The 14908-nt window shown below is 41.5% G+C and overlaps 1 protein-coding gene across 9 annotated transcripts in view; it reads left to right on the top strand.

Annotated features, from left to right (window-relative positions):
* Window positions 1-14908, top strand: part of utrn (utrophin) — a 153595-nt gene that overhangs the window by 124902 nt on the left and 13785 nt on the right. For 8 of the 9 annotated variants that reach the window (XM_035618477.2, XM_035618478.2, XM_035618476.2 and 5 more), the window contains 6 exons: window positions 1616-1782; window positions 3585-3696; window positions 6344-6480; window positions 10606-10644; window positions 11110-11175; window positions 13890-13955. In XM_035618477.2, coding sequence (XP_035474370.2) covers window positions 1616-1782; window positions 3585-3696; window positions 6344-6480; window positions 10606-10644; window positions 11110-11175; window positions 13890-13955 — 587 coding nt within the window. The remainder of the gene's footprint in view (window positions 1-1615; window positions 1783-3584; window positions 3697-6343; window positions 6481-10605; window positions 10645-11109; window positions 11176-13889; window positions 13956-14908) is intronic. The other variant, XM_035618479.2, reaches the window with a different exon arrangement.

The raw sequence follows: 14908 nt of genomic DNA, 5'->3' as shown, positions 1-14908 counted from the left end.
CATTTGGTTTAATGGGCCTGCGATGAACAGGTTGCGCCCGCAATAAATATGGCCCCGTCACTGTTCTTTTGTCACTCTCCTTCATTTATCCATCCATCCATCCATCCATCCGTCTATAGAGTCATCCATACAGCCATATCTCTCCAGCGGTAATTAATATGTGAGTGCTGTAATTCTGCGGTTAGATGACAAGGAGGAGGATAGCAAGGTGAAGATGAGTCTAACGCGTAGGAGAGGAGAGATGGAGAGAAGCTCTGATTGTGCAGGAGAGAGTCAAGAGGAAGGGTTTAGGATTTAAGGATGTTATGAGATGTTTGCAGGGCGAAAGTTTTCATCACTTCTTCTCATCCAGGAACTTAAAGAATCCAGCTTATTATCTTAAACCCAACTGAAGCAGCCACACACATGTAAATTCTCAAAAAACAAAACGGAAATTAAATGAACCTAAAATTAAAGACAACCCCTGTGTGCTGTCGCCTGAGGCACCAAGGCTATCTTGAAGACTGGGTGTCATTCATAATCATAGGATTATAGAAATATTCTCTATAAATTACCTAAAAAAATCCCAAATAAACATAGGCAGCTGGACAAAAACTTGTCTTTTAAAAAAGAAAATTTTAATTCCGAAACTTTCTCGAGTAAAGAAAGATAGAAATCATTGTAAATATTTGATACTAGCACTTGGTACTCGACTTTTTCTTATATGAACACATTTGGGTAAGCACCAAAAAAAAATCCTTATCACGCACACACACTAAAGCTGACTGATGAATGTTGTTTTTGAGAACCGACTGTGAATATTGATTTAATTAGCTAATCTCCAATTTTCAGGTTGGAATGTGCTTCCTTTTAGTTTGATTTGTAGCATGAATTTTATTTTCAGAAGGATATGCTAATGAAACTGAGTTCCTCACTTATACACGCATGCCAACGGACACACACACACGTGCTTTATTCCCTTTGATTATTTTCTCCTCCTATTTCAAATGTATCCAGAGCTTTGCTGCATACGCTGCCCTTTTTGCCTGTCAGGAATGATGGAAAGGTCGTCTTTGATTTGTTTAGCAGTAACAACAGCCATGTCAAAGCTTCTCTCCCTGAGCTGATGTCTCGATGGGCTCATTATAATCTGTGGTTGAACAAAGGTTCCGCTGAAATATATCGTGTGAACGCTGCTGTATCGATGTAAGTTGTTTGTAGGGGTCCAAATTTGGAACGTGGACACCTTTTTTTAGCTGCTCGTTCTCGTAAGTAGTATGTAAAACGAGGTTTTATGAATATTTCAACCAATAAACATGAATAAGAGGCTTGTAAATGTTATTTAGTCACGTACATAATTCAAGGCCATAATGCGCCTGAGGGAATCGTCACTTTAATATGTACAGTCGTCTTAAATTTGTCTGCATCTTTATTACACTATCGGTAACTAGCAAAGAGTTACAGCCTCTTGCACATTTCTGAGAATTGTGTTGTGCATGTTTCTCTTTCATGTTTATGCATTTTAGAATTTATCGTCTTTGTTGAGCATTAACAGAAACTGTAAACACCACATGGATTCCTAAACTTTGTGATTTAAAGTCTCCCTAACTTTTAGACCCGCCTCTTTTGTGGCCAGGTGACCAATAAGGTGGAGCTGGAGCCCAGGCAGTTTGTTGATTGGATGCGTCTGGAGCCCCAGTCCATGGTTTGGCTTCCGGTGCTGCACCGAGTGGCTGCTGCGGAGACGGCGAAACATCAGGCCAAGTGCAATATCTGCAAGGAGTGTCCAATCGTTGGCTTCAGGTAAAGACACATACATGCTCATATTTAGTATTTGATTCAGCGTTAGTGGAACACCCATTATAAACACACACACACTCACACTGTGTCACTGTTTTGCATTGTTTTCTCCTTGTTGAGCGTAAAGGGCAGACCTGCTCTGGAGGGCAGGCATTTATCTAAATGTCAGCAGCTGATACACCACTGGCTAAATACCATCCGGAGGTTTGATACGCAGCATACATACACACACAAACACACACACACACACACACACACACACACACACACTCACACATACTCACAAACAAGACACTCATACACACAAACATACACTACAGTGCCACATTCACAAAGTTCACAGGGAGATGATCGCTTGGCAAATAATCCATAACCGACCACCCTCTGATACTGTGCTGGACTGACAACAACTCACACCCACACACACACTTTGTTTCAGTTGGATCCTGATCAGTTAGACTTATATTGTAACAACGTGTACAAGGACATGTGTTGCGGTTCAACAGTTTCAGTCAATTTATCATAAAACTCAATTTTTCAGTGACTCTGGCAGGGAAAAGTGTTTTCGGTGCCCGGAGAGAGGTGTAGCACTGCGCTAAAGTGAAGTAGGGTGGCAGAATTGTCCTCCTCATATTGCCAGCAGAAATAGAAATACAGTCAGACATTTGATGAAGCACTTGTCTCCCAGGTTCTGTCATTGATCGATGGGAGAGCGCGATGGTGGGAGGAGACGGAGGAGGGCGAGAGAGAAAGACGAAGGAAAATGCATCGCAGGCATTTTGTGTGGTCTTGTGACATGACACCAACTGTGTTATATCAGCTACTAATAGTTTTTTTAAACTGGCATCATCAGCTTTGTTGTTACAGCAACAGGTGATTACTAACCTCACTTTTTACCTTTTCTAAAAGGTTTATTATATCCTTAACCTTCAATTCTTGTCTGAGTGAATTATCAAGTAGCATTAGGTAGATCAGCTGCTTGAATACTTGCACTTCTGATCAACATTATACTTATTTTCAAGGGCTTTCACCGGAGCGAAAGATTTGTATAAATATATATGTATATATTTTTAAGATCTGGGGCTACTCATAAAACATTGGGGGCTGTAGCGTCCGACACCCAGGCCTAACGATGCCTATGTCATTACTTAATGACGCATTTGACTTGGTGGTGTCATGTGTGCCGCTGCATCCTTTGATATATATCTGCCTCTCGTAGCTCATCAGTCTTCTAACCTTGGGAGCGCTGGAGACGAGAGAAAGATAAAAGACTGAAGCTATTATGTGTGAAAGGCTCCTGTCTCAATTTAGCTGTTAAATGGCTTCCTGGCTTCAGTTGCTGCTGAGGAGAACATCCCGACAGCTGTTGTCACTTTGTTGTGTTTTGGTTGAAATCCAACTGTCTGTCACACTGTCGGCATATTGCGTTGTGTGTGTGTGTGTGTGTGTGTGTGTGTGTGTGTGTGTGTGTGTGTGTGTGTGTGTGTGTGTGTGTGTGTGTGTGTGTGTGTGTGTGTGTGTGTGTGTGTGTGTGTGTGTGTGTGTGTGTGTGTGTGTGTGTGTGTTGTATTATAACACAACTCGTCCCTCCAGGCTACACTGGGGCCTCATGGAGAGCTGTCGATTTCCAATGTCACTCTGTCACACAATTCTCCAAATGCACATGTTGTGACACACACACACATGCTTGCACACAACACACACAAAGCACACGATAGAAACATCTACACTCACTACTTCCTAACTCAACTTTGTTTCACTTCTCACCTCCCCCTCTCCTCCCTCCTCTATTTGTCTCTCTCTAGGTATCGCAGTCTGAAGCATTTCAACTACGACGTTTGTCAGAGCTGCTTCTTTTCTGGGCGCACCGCCAAGGGCCACAAGCTCAACTACCCCATGGTGGAGTACTGCACACCGGTGAGGGAGTAACACACACGTTGTTCAGCAGCATCATCTCGTATATCTCTTTTCCACATGCTCATTCATTTCATAAGAGCATACTGACTCACTCAACACTGATATACCTTGGTTACCTCACAAATCGTCTTTCATTAAAGCTCCCCCTTCTCCTAATCTCATACTAACCACTGACTTTCTCTCCTACATGGAACTTTTATTTGTGACTGCTCTTAATTTAAAAACTATATATTTTGTAATTCCATGAATTGTATATCAGGTCACAAGGAGGAGACATGGTGTGGATCATAACTGTTACTTGCTTCACCTTAATCCTATATTATGGGCCTGCTTTGGCCAGAAATAGTCTCTTAACTGTGCACAGATTTGCATCCCCCCCACTGTTTCACTTCCTGTGCAGTAGATTTCTCCAACTTGTTCCACAATCAACCCTCCCGACAGACCTTTGGCTTCATTTGGATTTACATGAGGAAACGGTGAAATGGTCATGGCTCTGTGAGGTCTGTTTATCACTCCTGCAAGAAAGCTATATTTCACTTTACGACCACACAGAGAGAAGAATATCAGTAAAGGGGGAGCTTTGGCGAAATTGAACGTTGCTCCCTTTCTCAATTATCATCGCACACTCGCGGGCCAAATCTTTTCAGTATTGCCTCACATCAAATTCTGGAGAAGTGATATTTCTGTTTTTTCTGTCTTTTCGTTTTTCAATTTTGCAAATGGGAAAGATATTGACTTTGGAGCAGCAGCTGCAGGGAGCAATGATCATTCCTACCAGAGTTAAGATGCCCAGCAGCTGCCTGCCACAACTTTGAAAAAAAACATTGTCTAATGTTCAGCTTTCCTGCAGCAACAAGCACTTAAAAATGTTAGTGCAAGATTACTACACAGCTACAGGGAATGTTAATAACCCAAGTTTATACAGATTGTCAACGTTATCAGAAAGGGATTAATATGCACTGACCCCCTTAGAGGGGTTCAGCAATTTCCCCTTGAGTTTTACCGCATTTTGTAGTGTTGCATATTAAAATTTAAAGTGGATTTAGTTAAGGATTTATATCACAGATCTGCTCACAACCACCCAGAGTTTTAAAGTATTTATTTATTTATTTATTTTTCAAATTCATACAAGCTTTAAGTTAAAAGTCAAACTAACAGCTTCTTCTGAGAAGCAAAGTGATCAGAGATCTGGTCTCATGACATCATCCTGTTGCAGAAAAGCCTGTGAAAGCCTGAGATGACCAATGAGACAAAAGATTGTGCACTGATTAAATTAATATTTGACGTTATTGGCGTCACTGTTAAGCTCTGTATCTGCCAGAAACCAGTCACGACTAAATCACCATCACTACTTTGAAATAGGGCTGGCTGTAATTTTGTTCATAAACACTGCATATCTAACTTAACTGCGCTTTACTCAATCAGAAGATAACAGTTTATTTGTAGAAATTCACCCAGATCTATCAGCTCCAAGCTGTTAAATGTGTCTGAGACTGAAATCTGTCATTTCTTCTCCGGGAGAAATCAAATGAAATCGCATCTGAATCAACTTCTCTTGTCATTTTAAATCCTACTGTTTAACTCATCTTTATTCGACTCCATTCAAGTTTTTTTTTTTAAATATATTATTTTTTGTCTTTGTTTTCTCAAAAAATATGAGGGTTGTATATAATTATGTTTGCCCGTCTCCCCATGCCAAAGCCAAATTGCATTTCCGCTTTGTCTTTAATAAACGTTGAGTCCATATTGAATAATAAAACTACAAAAGGATATTTTGCAGAGTTACAGATGGATAGTGGCTTTTGTGACACTAAACGGGATAATTTAATGGGATTTGTTCTTTCATCTTTTTGCTACTGTTTACTTTATGGTCGCAAGTCAACATTGCCTTTTTTTATTAGGTATTTATGTCGTTCCAATGGGCTTTGTCAGTGATATTGATAAAGACAGATTTGGTGCTGTGCTGTATTGATGGCTGTAATTTCAATGTTTTCCCCTGCATTCTGCTTTCTCTTCGGTTGTTTCAATTTCTATATTGTCACTTTCTCATAAAGGCAAAAAAACAGTTTTAACAAGAAAATGCCTGTTAAGCCAAGGAAGGAACTTACTCAAAAAAGATGCACATATGAACTTGCACAAATTCTTTTCCGGCTTCAGTGTAATTGCTGTTGGTTTGCTCGTAACCATCTTAGATTGTGAGCGTTAGTCAATAAGCCAAGCAAACTGAATATAGTCTGTTCATTTACACATAGCTTTCAACTGGGAATTGTGTATTCATCTGTCTGTGTGTGTGTGTGTGTGTGTGTGTGTGTGTGTGTGTGTGTGTGTGTGTGTGTGTGTGTGTGTGTGTGTGTGTGTGTGTGTGTGTGTGTGTGTGTGTGTGTGTGTGTGTGTGTGTGTTCATTTGTGGTTGCCTGCAAAAGGATTTTCTCACCCTCTGGTCAGACTGTTTTGGTAATTTGTTGTTTGCTTTCAAGGCAGAAACCTCTCCTGCAGCAACACCTCTGCTAAATGTCTAATTAACAAAACACATTGTCTAAAACACAGATGCATATGCTGAATTTGGGTGTGCACAAGACACACAAACACACACACACACACACACAAACTGCAATAAATAACCTTTCTCTCTGTCTCTCTCTCGTAGACAACATCGGGTGAGGACATGCGTGATTTCACCAAAGTGTTGAAGAACAAATTCCGATCGAAGAAGTACTTTGCCAAGCATCCTCGGCTTGGTTATCTGCCAGTCCAGACGGTTTTGGAGGGCGACAACATGGAAACGTGAGTAATATCCGAGTGTCTTTGTGAATCAGAACGATGTGAAGTTCTGATTAGTGAAGGTGGTGCAATAAATTCTCTCAACATACGGATTGACATTTTGAAAACAATGACACAGGCACCTGCTGTTAAAAACTAAGCGTATCTGTGTGGATGTAGCTGTTTGCTCCCAAAACCTTGGAACCTTCCCCTCCAAGAAATGCAACCTGATATCGTCTTTTGATGGAACCTTCCCGCTTGCCAAATCTCTCAAACTTCGTGCACCCGGTTTGTAACAGAATTTGATTTACAATGTTTTAGCCTCTGAGGCAAGATTACTTAAGTGACAAGACTTGTAGTATAAATTTTCTTCAACATGACAAAGCCTTAATTGCTGTGCCCCATGTGCTCTGAGACTGTCACACTGTTAAACCTTCTTTTATCTTGTTTCTACTCTGTAGCACTTTGAGATTGCTTTTAGCAATGAAAAGTGCTCTATAAATGAAATTTATTATTATTATTATTATTATTTTCTCCACATTTTATTCTACATTTAATCCGTCCCTTGCATCACTCAATCGCATTTTATGTTAATTCTGACATTTCCCGCACGCACACGCTCTCTAACTATCACAAAATTAGTTTTGCGGGTTTTGAGCTCCGGAAAAACTCTCCAAGATGCCCACGCCTGCACGCACACCGTGACTCACCTGTTCACCTACGATACATTTCCTCGGACATCCAGTTACACGCGGTCACCCCTCAGATGGATTGCGCTCCCTCTTTTTCATCCCTCCCATCCTCGCCTGTCCTCCCCCACACCTCCCACCTCGCTCCATTCTCACCTCCCTTCCTCTGAAAAATGACTCCTGCAGAGCTGCCTGTCTGATAAATGCCTCTGAAAGATAGAAGAATTGTGGGTGAATCGTGGAGACCCTTTTTAAAAAATATGGCAGAAGGGAATGGAGTCTTCGAGAAATTTAGGACTATTTCATGGTCATCATTTTCCAATCTCTTTTACTACATTAGGTCTCACATGCGAGCCGTGAGCTGTTCACAGGATGCTACAGGCTTGTGAGACAGCTTCATGTGCAGAAAGAAGCCGACATGTTCAGGTTTTTTTAGCTTGAGAGCAGACGTGTGATGCTTAGACATGATCGGTGGTGAGAAATGCTCATTTTCGACCTGCGGTAACACCGTCACAGTCATTGGCTCTTGTCATCTTCACATCAGTAAAATGAATACTGTGACCTAAATTGAAATGGATTCCTCTGTAATTGGAACAAGGTCTAGTCCCTGCGTGCAAAGAGGATTTATTCAAATTAGGTAAACATCATAACGCTTGCTGCCATTTTGGGCTGTAATAAGAATGTGATTGCTCCCGATATTTCAGTTTATCTTGCTGTGTACTTTGAATATTAAAAGATATCTTTCTTTTAATATCCCCCCGAACCCTTTTTAATGCGTTGTCAGGCTCCAGTGGTCATCTTAACAAAGTGAACTTCTAAAAAGTTAACATTTTTAAAGAGCTGTACCAGCAGCAGCGGAGAACATTAGATTGTCTGCTGTATAATTGCCCTTTATAATGCACTCACTCCCTGTCTCTCTCCTCTCCAGCCTTTTTTTTTGGTTCCACCCACTCACTCGTTTCCCTCCACCTTGAGAGAGCAAAAACACCACCCACTCTCACCACCCACTTAAATCTTTGCCTAATTTCACACCGGATAGGATTTTAGATTTGTCACAGCTATATTTGATGTGAAGGAACCATTCTAATGGTTTCCCGCACAGTGTTGGTTTTTGCATTTCACCCTTCGGCATTAGACCTTGTGGAGAGGTTAATGGCCTTGAATGTGGATTGGAAATTACTGGTTGAATCTTTTTTATTTCTCTCTTCGGGATTAAGTCCTAAACTTTTTGCTTTGTATGCTTTGCTTTCTGTGGCAAAAGTCAGCAAAGTGTTTTTTTTTAAATTTTATTTAGTATTATTTACATTAGGGGAATATACAGTTTTCATAGTTTAGTACGTGTACAGTATATTGAGACAGGTGTACTGCAGACAGCAGACAGGTAGACGAGTCAACATGCCCGCCGGTCTTTTACCCCTCGCAGTGAGAAGTGAGGAGGGGGAGAGCAGACAGAAGTAGTGCTAACTGTTAAAGAGTGACTACCACAGCACAACGGACTGAACTGATTCTTACAACGAGTGACACACATACTGTATGATTCTGTCGACTACATAAAAGGATGACAAAAGACACCAGATCTTCTGGCGGTTTCTTCAGTTATTTCAGAGTCCGCTCCAACTTTTCCGAAGTGGCCGGTGAAAAAACACGGCATTTTAAGTTTGGAAGTAATATTATTTGCTGCCAGCTTTTTTTCTTTTTTTTTTTAAAGAAAAGCGTGCTTAGCCAAGGCCAGTTACCATTTGTTTACTCCGGTTGTTGTTAAAATGTCACCATCTTTATGGTGTTTCTGGAATCTTCAGTCTGATTGAGTATCACTCACCCGTGTGAGATCATTCAGGTCAGCACCAAAGCAAAAGCTGGTTTTGAAAACTTCCCTTGCATTTTGGTGTTCATGTCCTCAGATTGAATAGAACAGGCCACATTATCATGGGAAGCAGTATATTCTTTTTCTGAAATTGTTATATATTGACTGATGGTGATCTGTCATGAATACTGTATTAAGTTTTAGGTTCCCTGTTGCCACAGCTCAGTCTGTTTGGTGTGTTAGCCCGACACCACTGAAGTGAAATCAAGTGAAACCTGAACAGAACTCTGCACCCTGTTATTATACTTCAGCATCCACAATATGCAGCCACATTTGTCAGACCCCAAATGCTCCCAAGGTCTCTGCTGTCGTTGTTTCCCCCCTCCCTCTATCACTTTTCCTTCACTCGTCTTTTTCTTTTCTTTTCTTACACTTCATGTCCAATTTCTTCACCCTCCCTTCCCTCTCCATTACTTGTGTTTTTCTCTTCACTACAGACTACTTCTCAAGTGCACCCATCTGAAGGTTAAAGTAATGTTGTTGGACGTGGGTAGGACAAATTTGGCTGACAGGAAAACAATCCACACTTCACAATATGCTGTCAATTTTTTTGGCGAAGATGAAAACTGTCATCACTCTCCTGAAAAACAAAACGAACACACTGACTGTTCCTTCTGGCAACGATGTCGTCAGGGGCTAGTAAAACTCTACAGCTCTGCCTCTCAGTAGTTTGGCTCAGTCTGCCCTGCCGACCCAGATTTCTCACTCCCCTTTTTTTCCTCACTCTTTTCTGTGTTAAATCCCCTGCTACATTTCGAATTCTCTTCGCAGCCACAGAAGTGTGACTACATTGGCTGCCCCACTATGAGAAAATAACCACCATGCCACACGTGTCCCTCTGAATTTCCCTGCTTTAATGTGAGAACAAAAGTGCAATGCGAAAGAATGTCAACCTCAAAACAGCACATTTCTTTGTGTTTCTGACACAACGTGTCCCGTTTTGTTTTCAAATAACAATTGATGCTGTGTCTCTCTCTGCCAGAAACTTTATAAGACTTCGACAGCAGCACACATGCCTCTATCCTCCTACTTTTATGTCCAAAAACACACTACAGAGCAGTAGCTGCATTAGCTGGATTTTTGTTCCATGTTTTCTCCTTTTACAACTTATAATGCAGTCAAGAGCAGATTAAACAGAAAACCGAATTTGCTTCCACTGGTGTGCTATTTTAGTGAATTCTTGAAGGAAATGATTTAGAAAAAAATCATGAATTTGGGCCATGTCCCTCGGTATGCAGGAGAAATTGTAAATGAAAAAGTTAAAATGATAATCTAATGAAATATGTGTGACAGCAGCGAAGTCACACTGACGCACAACCTGGATATGTTGCAGTGTGCTGAGAGGCTCACTCTCCCATTTTGACCCTTTTGAATATTTTGAAGCAGGTGTTACTGTATAGAAAACCACGAGGGTCCACTTGTGGTGTGGTACTGATGACTGTTTTACATGCCTTCCCTGTGTGTTGAGAAGCTGTTACACAGACCTTTCCTCCACCTGCTGTGTTTTTGTTCCTGACCCACCGAGTGGATTTGACCCTTAAATGTGTTGTGGTACCTTTACTCCTCCTTCCCCGCCTCCCTCCAATTCTCTTACAGTCCCGTCACCCTCATCAGCATGTGTCCGGAGCAGTATGAGTGAGTATCTACGCCACCAGAAACTACAGCCCGTCTCCAGACTGGAATGCCTTTTTTACACAACACCTCCTTTGCACCTCCTCTCTCTCCACACTCACCTCCCCCTCTACGTCCTCACACCAACTAAGCCATGAGTGCACTGCATGTTGCCTGCCTGCCTGTCTGCCTGATCCACTGGCTGAACATGCAACCAAACAAACTCACCCACTGTCTCCTCACCGTCACCTCCTCCTCCCCTTTGGAGCATCCGACTAGCATTCAGCTGCCCATCCCAGCAGTGGCTGTCAAAATCCATCCAACGGCTCCGTAGATCATCCTGCTCTCCTGTTTCTTTTTCTAGGATCATCAGATTTGTTTTCTAGGTGATGTTGTGAAGGGCCATTAGGCCGTGTGTGCATGTGCCTGTGAATCTGTGTGTTAATGAGGCCGAATCTCATTCATCTCCATTACCCCCTTCATTTCCAGGCTGTCCCAGTCACCTCAGTTCTCTCATGATGACACCCATTCCAGGATAGAGCAGTATGCAAGCAGGTATGCACTGCATTCTCCAATCATCATGTCAGATGCAACAATGCATACATATAAAAAAATTAGCATAATGCAAAGAACTTCATTATGGAATGACAAACAAACTTTTAAAGGGTCATACTTTTTTTTGGTTTTTGAAGATGCACGACAAATAACAAATATTTGATATTGCTACAGACCATTTTCCAAGGAATTCAATGGCATTCTGAATGTGTAATTTCTACGCTCCAAAGTCGCATTTGCCTTCAGTCTACATATGCATGACTATGCAGCAATAATCTAATATTGACAACAATAAGGCATGGACATGAAAACCAAATCAAATCACTGTGCAGTGATTTTAAAAGCATGAAATAAATGGAAAACAACAGCTGCCTGGAAGCTTCCGAAATTACATTTACCAATCAGAATAAGGTTAAAAAACACGATACTGTGCTAAGTTCAACATCGGCTGAAATCAAAAAGTATAAATATGAGTTGCAGTCGATGGAATTAAATGAAAACCAATATCTTTATTCAGGATTACAAGATGCATGCAGTGCACAGCGACATTTTCAACCATTAGGGGGGTATTATGCCTAAAAAGAAGCAATTTGTATGTCAGAAATCCACTGTTATTACAGTAAATATAAAAACAGTCAGGGTGATGTTTTCCACAGTCACACTCAGACATTTGCTTCAAGAAATGAGAAACAAATCTGCTCACAGATGAAGTGAACCTTCACATTTTTGATTGATCATGCTGCACGAAATAACATTTGGAATTCAAAAATTCTAATGAAAAGCTGTGAGCTGCAATGGTTTCATCCTCTCATAAGCGTACCAAAGGAATCTGTTCGGTTGGACGTCTGGAGACAGCTCACGTCCCGGTGGCTGCTGGTCAGCTGACTGAGTTACTGTAGCGACTCAATTCCTCTCTCGTATGATTATTCTTTCTGGCAGTCCAGTCTTTTGGACCTCATAGTCTGTGACAGACGTGATTCTTGTCTGTTTGACAGGTTTTGCTCTGTTTCATTTGTGGGCGACTGTAGCTCAGGACGTAGAGTCGTTCGTTCACCAACGGGTCGATCCCAGCTTCCGCCAGTCCACATGCCGTTGTGTCCTTGGGCACACACTTAACCCTAACTTACCTCTGACGCATCCGACAGTGTATGAATGTGTATGAATGTGACAGAAAAATGCGCGGAAAATAGCAGCGCTGTATGAATGTGTGTGAATGGGTGAATGTGACTTTCCTGTAAAGCGCTTTGAGTGGTCTATATGACTAGAAAAGCACTATATAAATACAGTCCATTTACCATTCATTTCTCTCATGAATTTATTTCCTCTGTGGCAGCAGAACGTGTTACAGCAGCCTGCAGAAAGTTAAAAACTGGACAAACCAAACATTTCTAAGGCTGATTTAGATTTTAAACTCAAAAACACTCACTATCTCAGCAAAAGTAAGGCTACAAACGACCCACAATGCAACACTCTGTAAAAGAACATAGTCAAACTGTCACTTGGTCCATTAAAAAAAATATATCTGTAGTAATGAATTAACACTTAATTGTTTAATCCTGAAATAAAAAACAACCTCCGTTTTTGGGAATTGAAAAAAAAAAATGGACTAAGATTTGGACCAATACCATGTCCTCACTGCACAGAGTGTTTTTTTTTATTGTTCATTCAGTTAAGGCATACTGCATGAAATGCAACTCTCATAATGGGAGGGAAAAACACTGCATACATAAAATATAATATTGCTGTCATAGTCTGCTCGGTTAGTATAGTAAACTCCGAGAACATCAGCCACCCCCAACTGTGGCTGGTGATATTCTGGATGTGCCGCTGAGATCAGAGCAGCAACCGATCGGCACGATAGCCGCTTTTCTGCCGCCCACTTGAAAGGATGCTGCTGCGTAAATCAACACACCCATGTACACAGCGTGTGCGTCCTGCTGGTTAATCGTTACTGACATCGCCAGACTAATGTTCTGCTGCACTGAGCCTGGAAACCTGTCATGTTTGATTTTGAGATAAGTCTAAATATTAAGAGCCACGAGTATCGCACGTTGCATAAATCCCATCTAGCCCCTTGACTGAATCTCTAATCAGTCCAAAAGCTTATCTTCTCTGAAGCAGACAACGGCTACTTGTGTCCTTCCACGCGCCACTTTAAACATGAGAGGTCTTCTGCTGCGGCGCTGCCCTGTTTGGCCTGTAACCTTCCGTTGGTCACACACCATTAACCTTCGCTGTCTCTCTGGCTGCACTGTTTTATCAGCGCTGGCACAGATGTGCCGAATGAATTACAATTTTAACCGAACTATAGATGCTGACATTGTAGATTATGGTGTGGCTCCTAGATTTGCATGGGCAAATGCAATGTGAAGATTGGACTCGTGAAATTCAAACTCAAATTATCTCTTACCCAACACCTTCCCATCCATTGTGTTATAGTGCACTTTCATCCTACAGGATAACGTGTGAATCATGTTATTAATCTGCTGCGGCTGTATTACAGTTTGAATGAATACAGGCTTTGATCAGGGGATCCAGCCTCATTTCACCTACTTGGAGACTTCATACATTTTAAAAGTCTGCACTGGTGTGTGCTGCTGCTGTGGGGCGCTGAGATCCTCCCTTTGTCTACACTGATGTTCTGCAACTTAATGAGAGGATGACAGCTTTTACATGTGAACGTTTTTCTTCCCTGATGGTGGTTTCTCTCCCAGGTTGGCCCAGATGGAGCGATCCAACGGCTCTCTGCCCACAGACAGCAGCTCAGCCACAGGAAGCATGTAAGTCTCTGTTCGGCATTTACAGTATTTAAAAAAATATATATGATTGGGCAATTCCTTCAACGGGGGACACATGACTGATTTCATTTTCTGGTTGCTTTAATCTAACCTGTCTAGAAACCTATATGCAAACTCTTTATTTTCATATATTCACATGCTTTTCATCAATGAAAGCTAATATTCAGTTTTCCATTTGAGTTGATCAAGTAACTACTTATTTGGGGTAACATATTTATTAATGTTTGGTTTCATCATGATACTATACCTATTCAATCGTATTGTTATACCAAATAAATATCAAGATGGATTTCCACGTTCCTGAAGAGAGTGTGAGAGAACTGTGAACGGTTTCGGAAGAGCAACAGTGAAGTGTTGAGTGAGGGGGAAAAAGACAATGGGATGTGGTCGGATGCGGCAGGAAGGCGAGGACCGTGGCAGGAAAATGTAATGGATTCCAGTGCCAACAATGAGCGGTGAGAGTGATTGGTTTCAGGATCTCTGATAACGACCAGTTATCTTTGATGAAAGGAGATGAGAACATGGCAAATGTAGAAGAAGAAGAAAAGAACAAAGAAGAGGAGGAAACGCTGATAAGCAACAATGGTGTGCGTGCATGTGTGTGTGTGTGTGTGTGAGAGAAGCCATGTGCACGTCTTCTACAGGCCATTCTTGTTGAAGGCTGCAGTACCTTTTTCTAAACTGATACCCCCTTAGCCCATGGACACCAGCGCGTTAGGCAAACGGAAACTCTCTTGGCCCAAGATCAAAGATCATCCTCATATTTTTGGAAATTAGCAATGTGTGTATGCATGTTTGATTTTTTTTCTTCTAGAATCTCTGCAACAATTTAAAGTAGCAAAAGAGCACAAAAAAGAGAGAATGCGAGAGAAAAAAGGGTTCCTGTATGAAAGTTTGGGGCTTTTTAAAAAGGAGTATTTACAGCACAACGGTGG

Source organism: Scophthalmus maximus, chromosome 18 (assembly GCF_022379125.1).
Source record: "Scophthalmus maximus strain ysfricsl-2021 chromosome 18, ASM2237912v1, whole genome shotgun sequence".
NCBI lineage: Eukaryota > Metazoa > Chordata > Actinopteri > Pleuronectiformes > Scophthalmidae > Scophthalmus > Scophthalmus maximus.
Note: the sequence above shows the minus strand (reverse complement) of the source record. Positions and strands in the feature narration are given on the sequence as shown.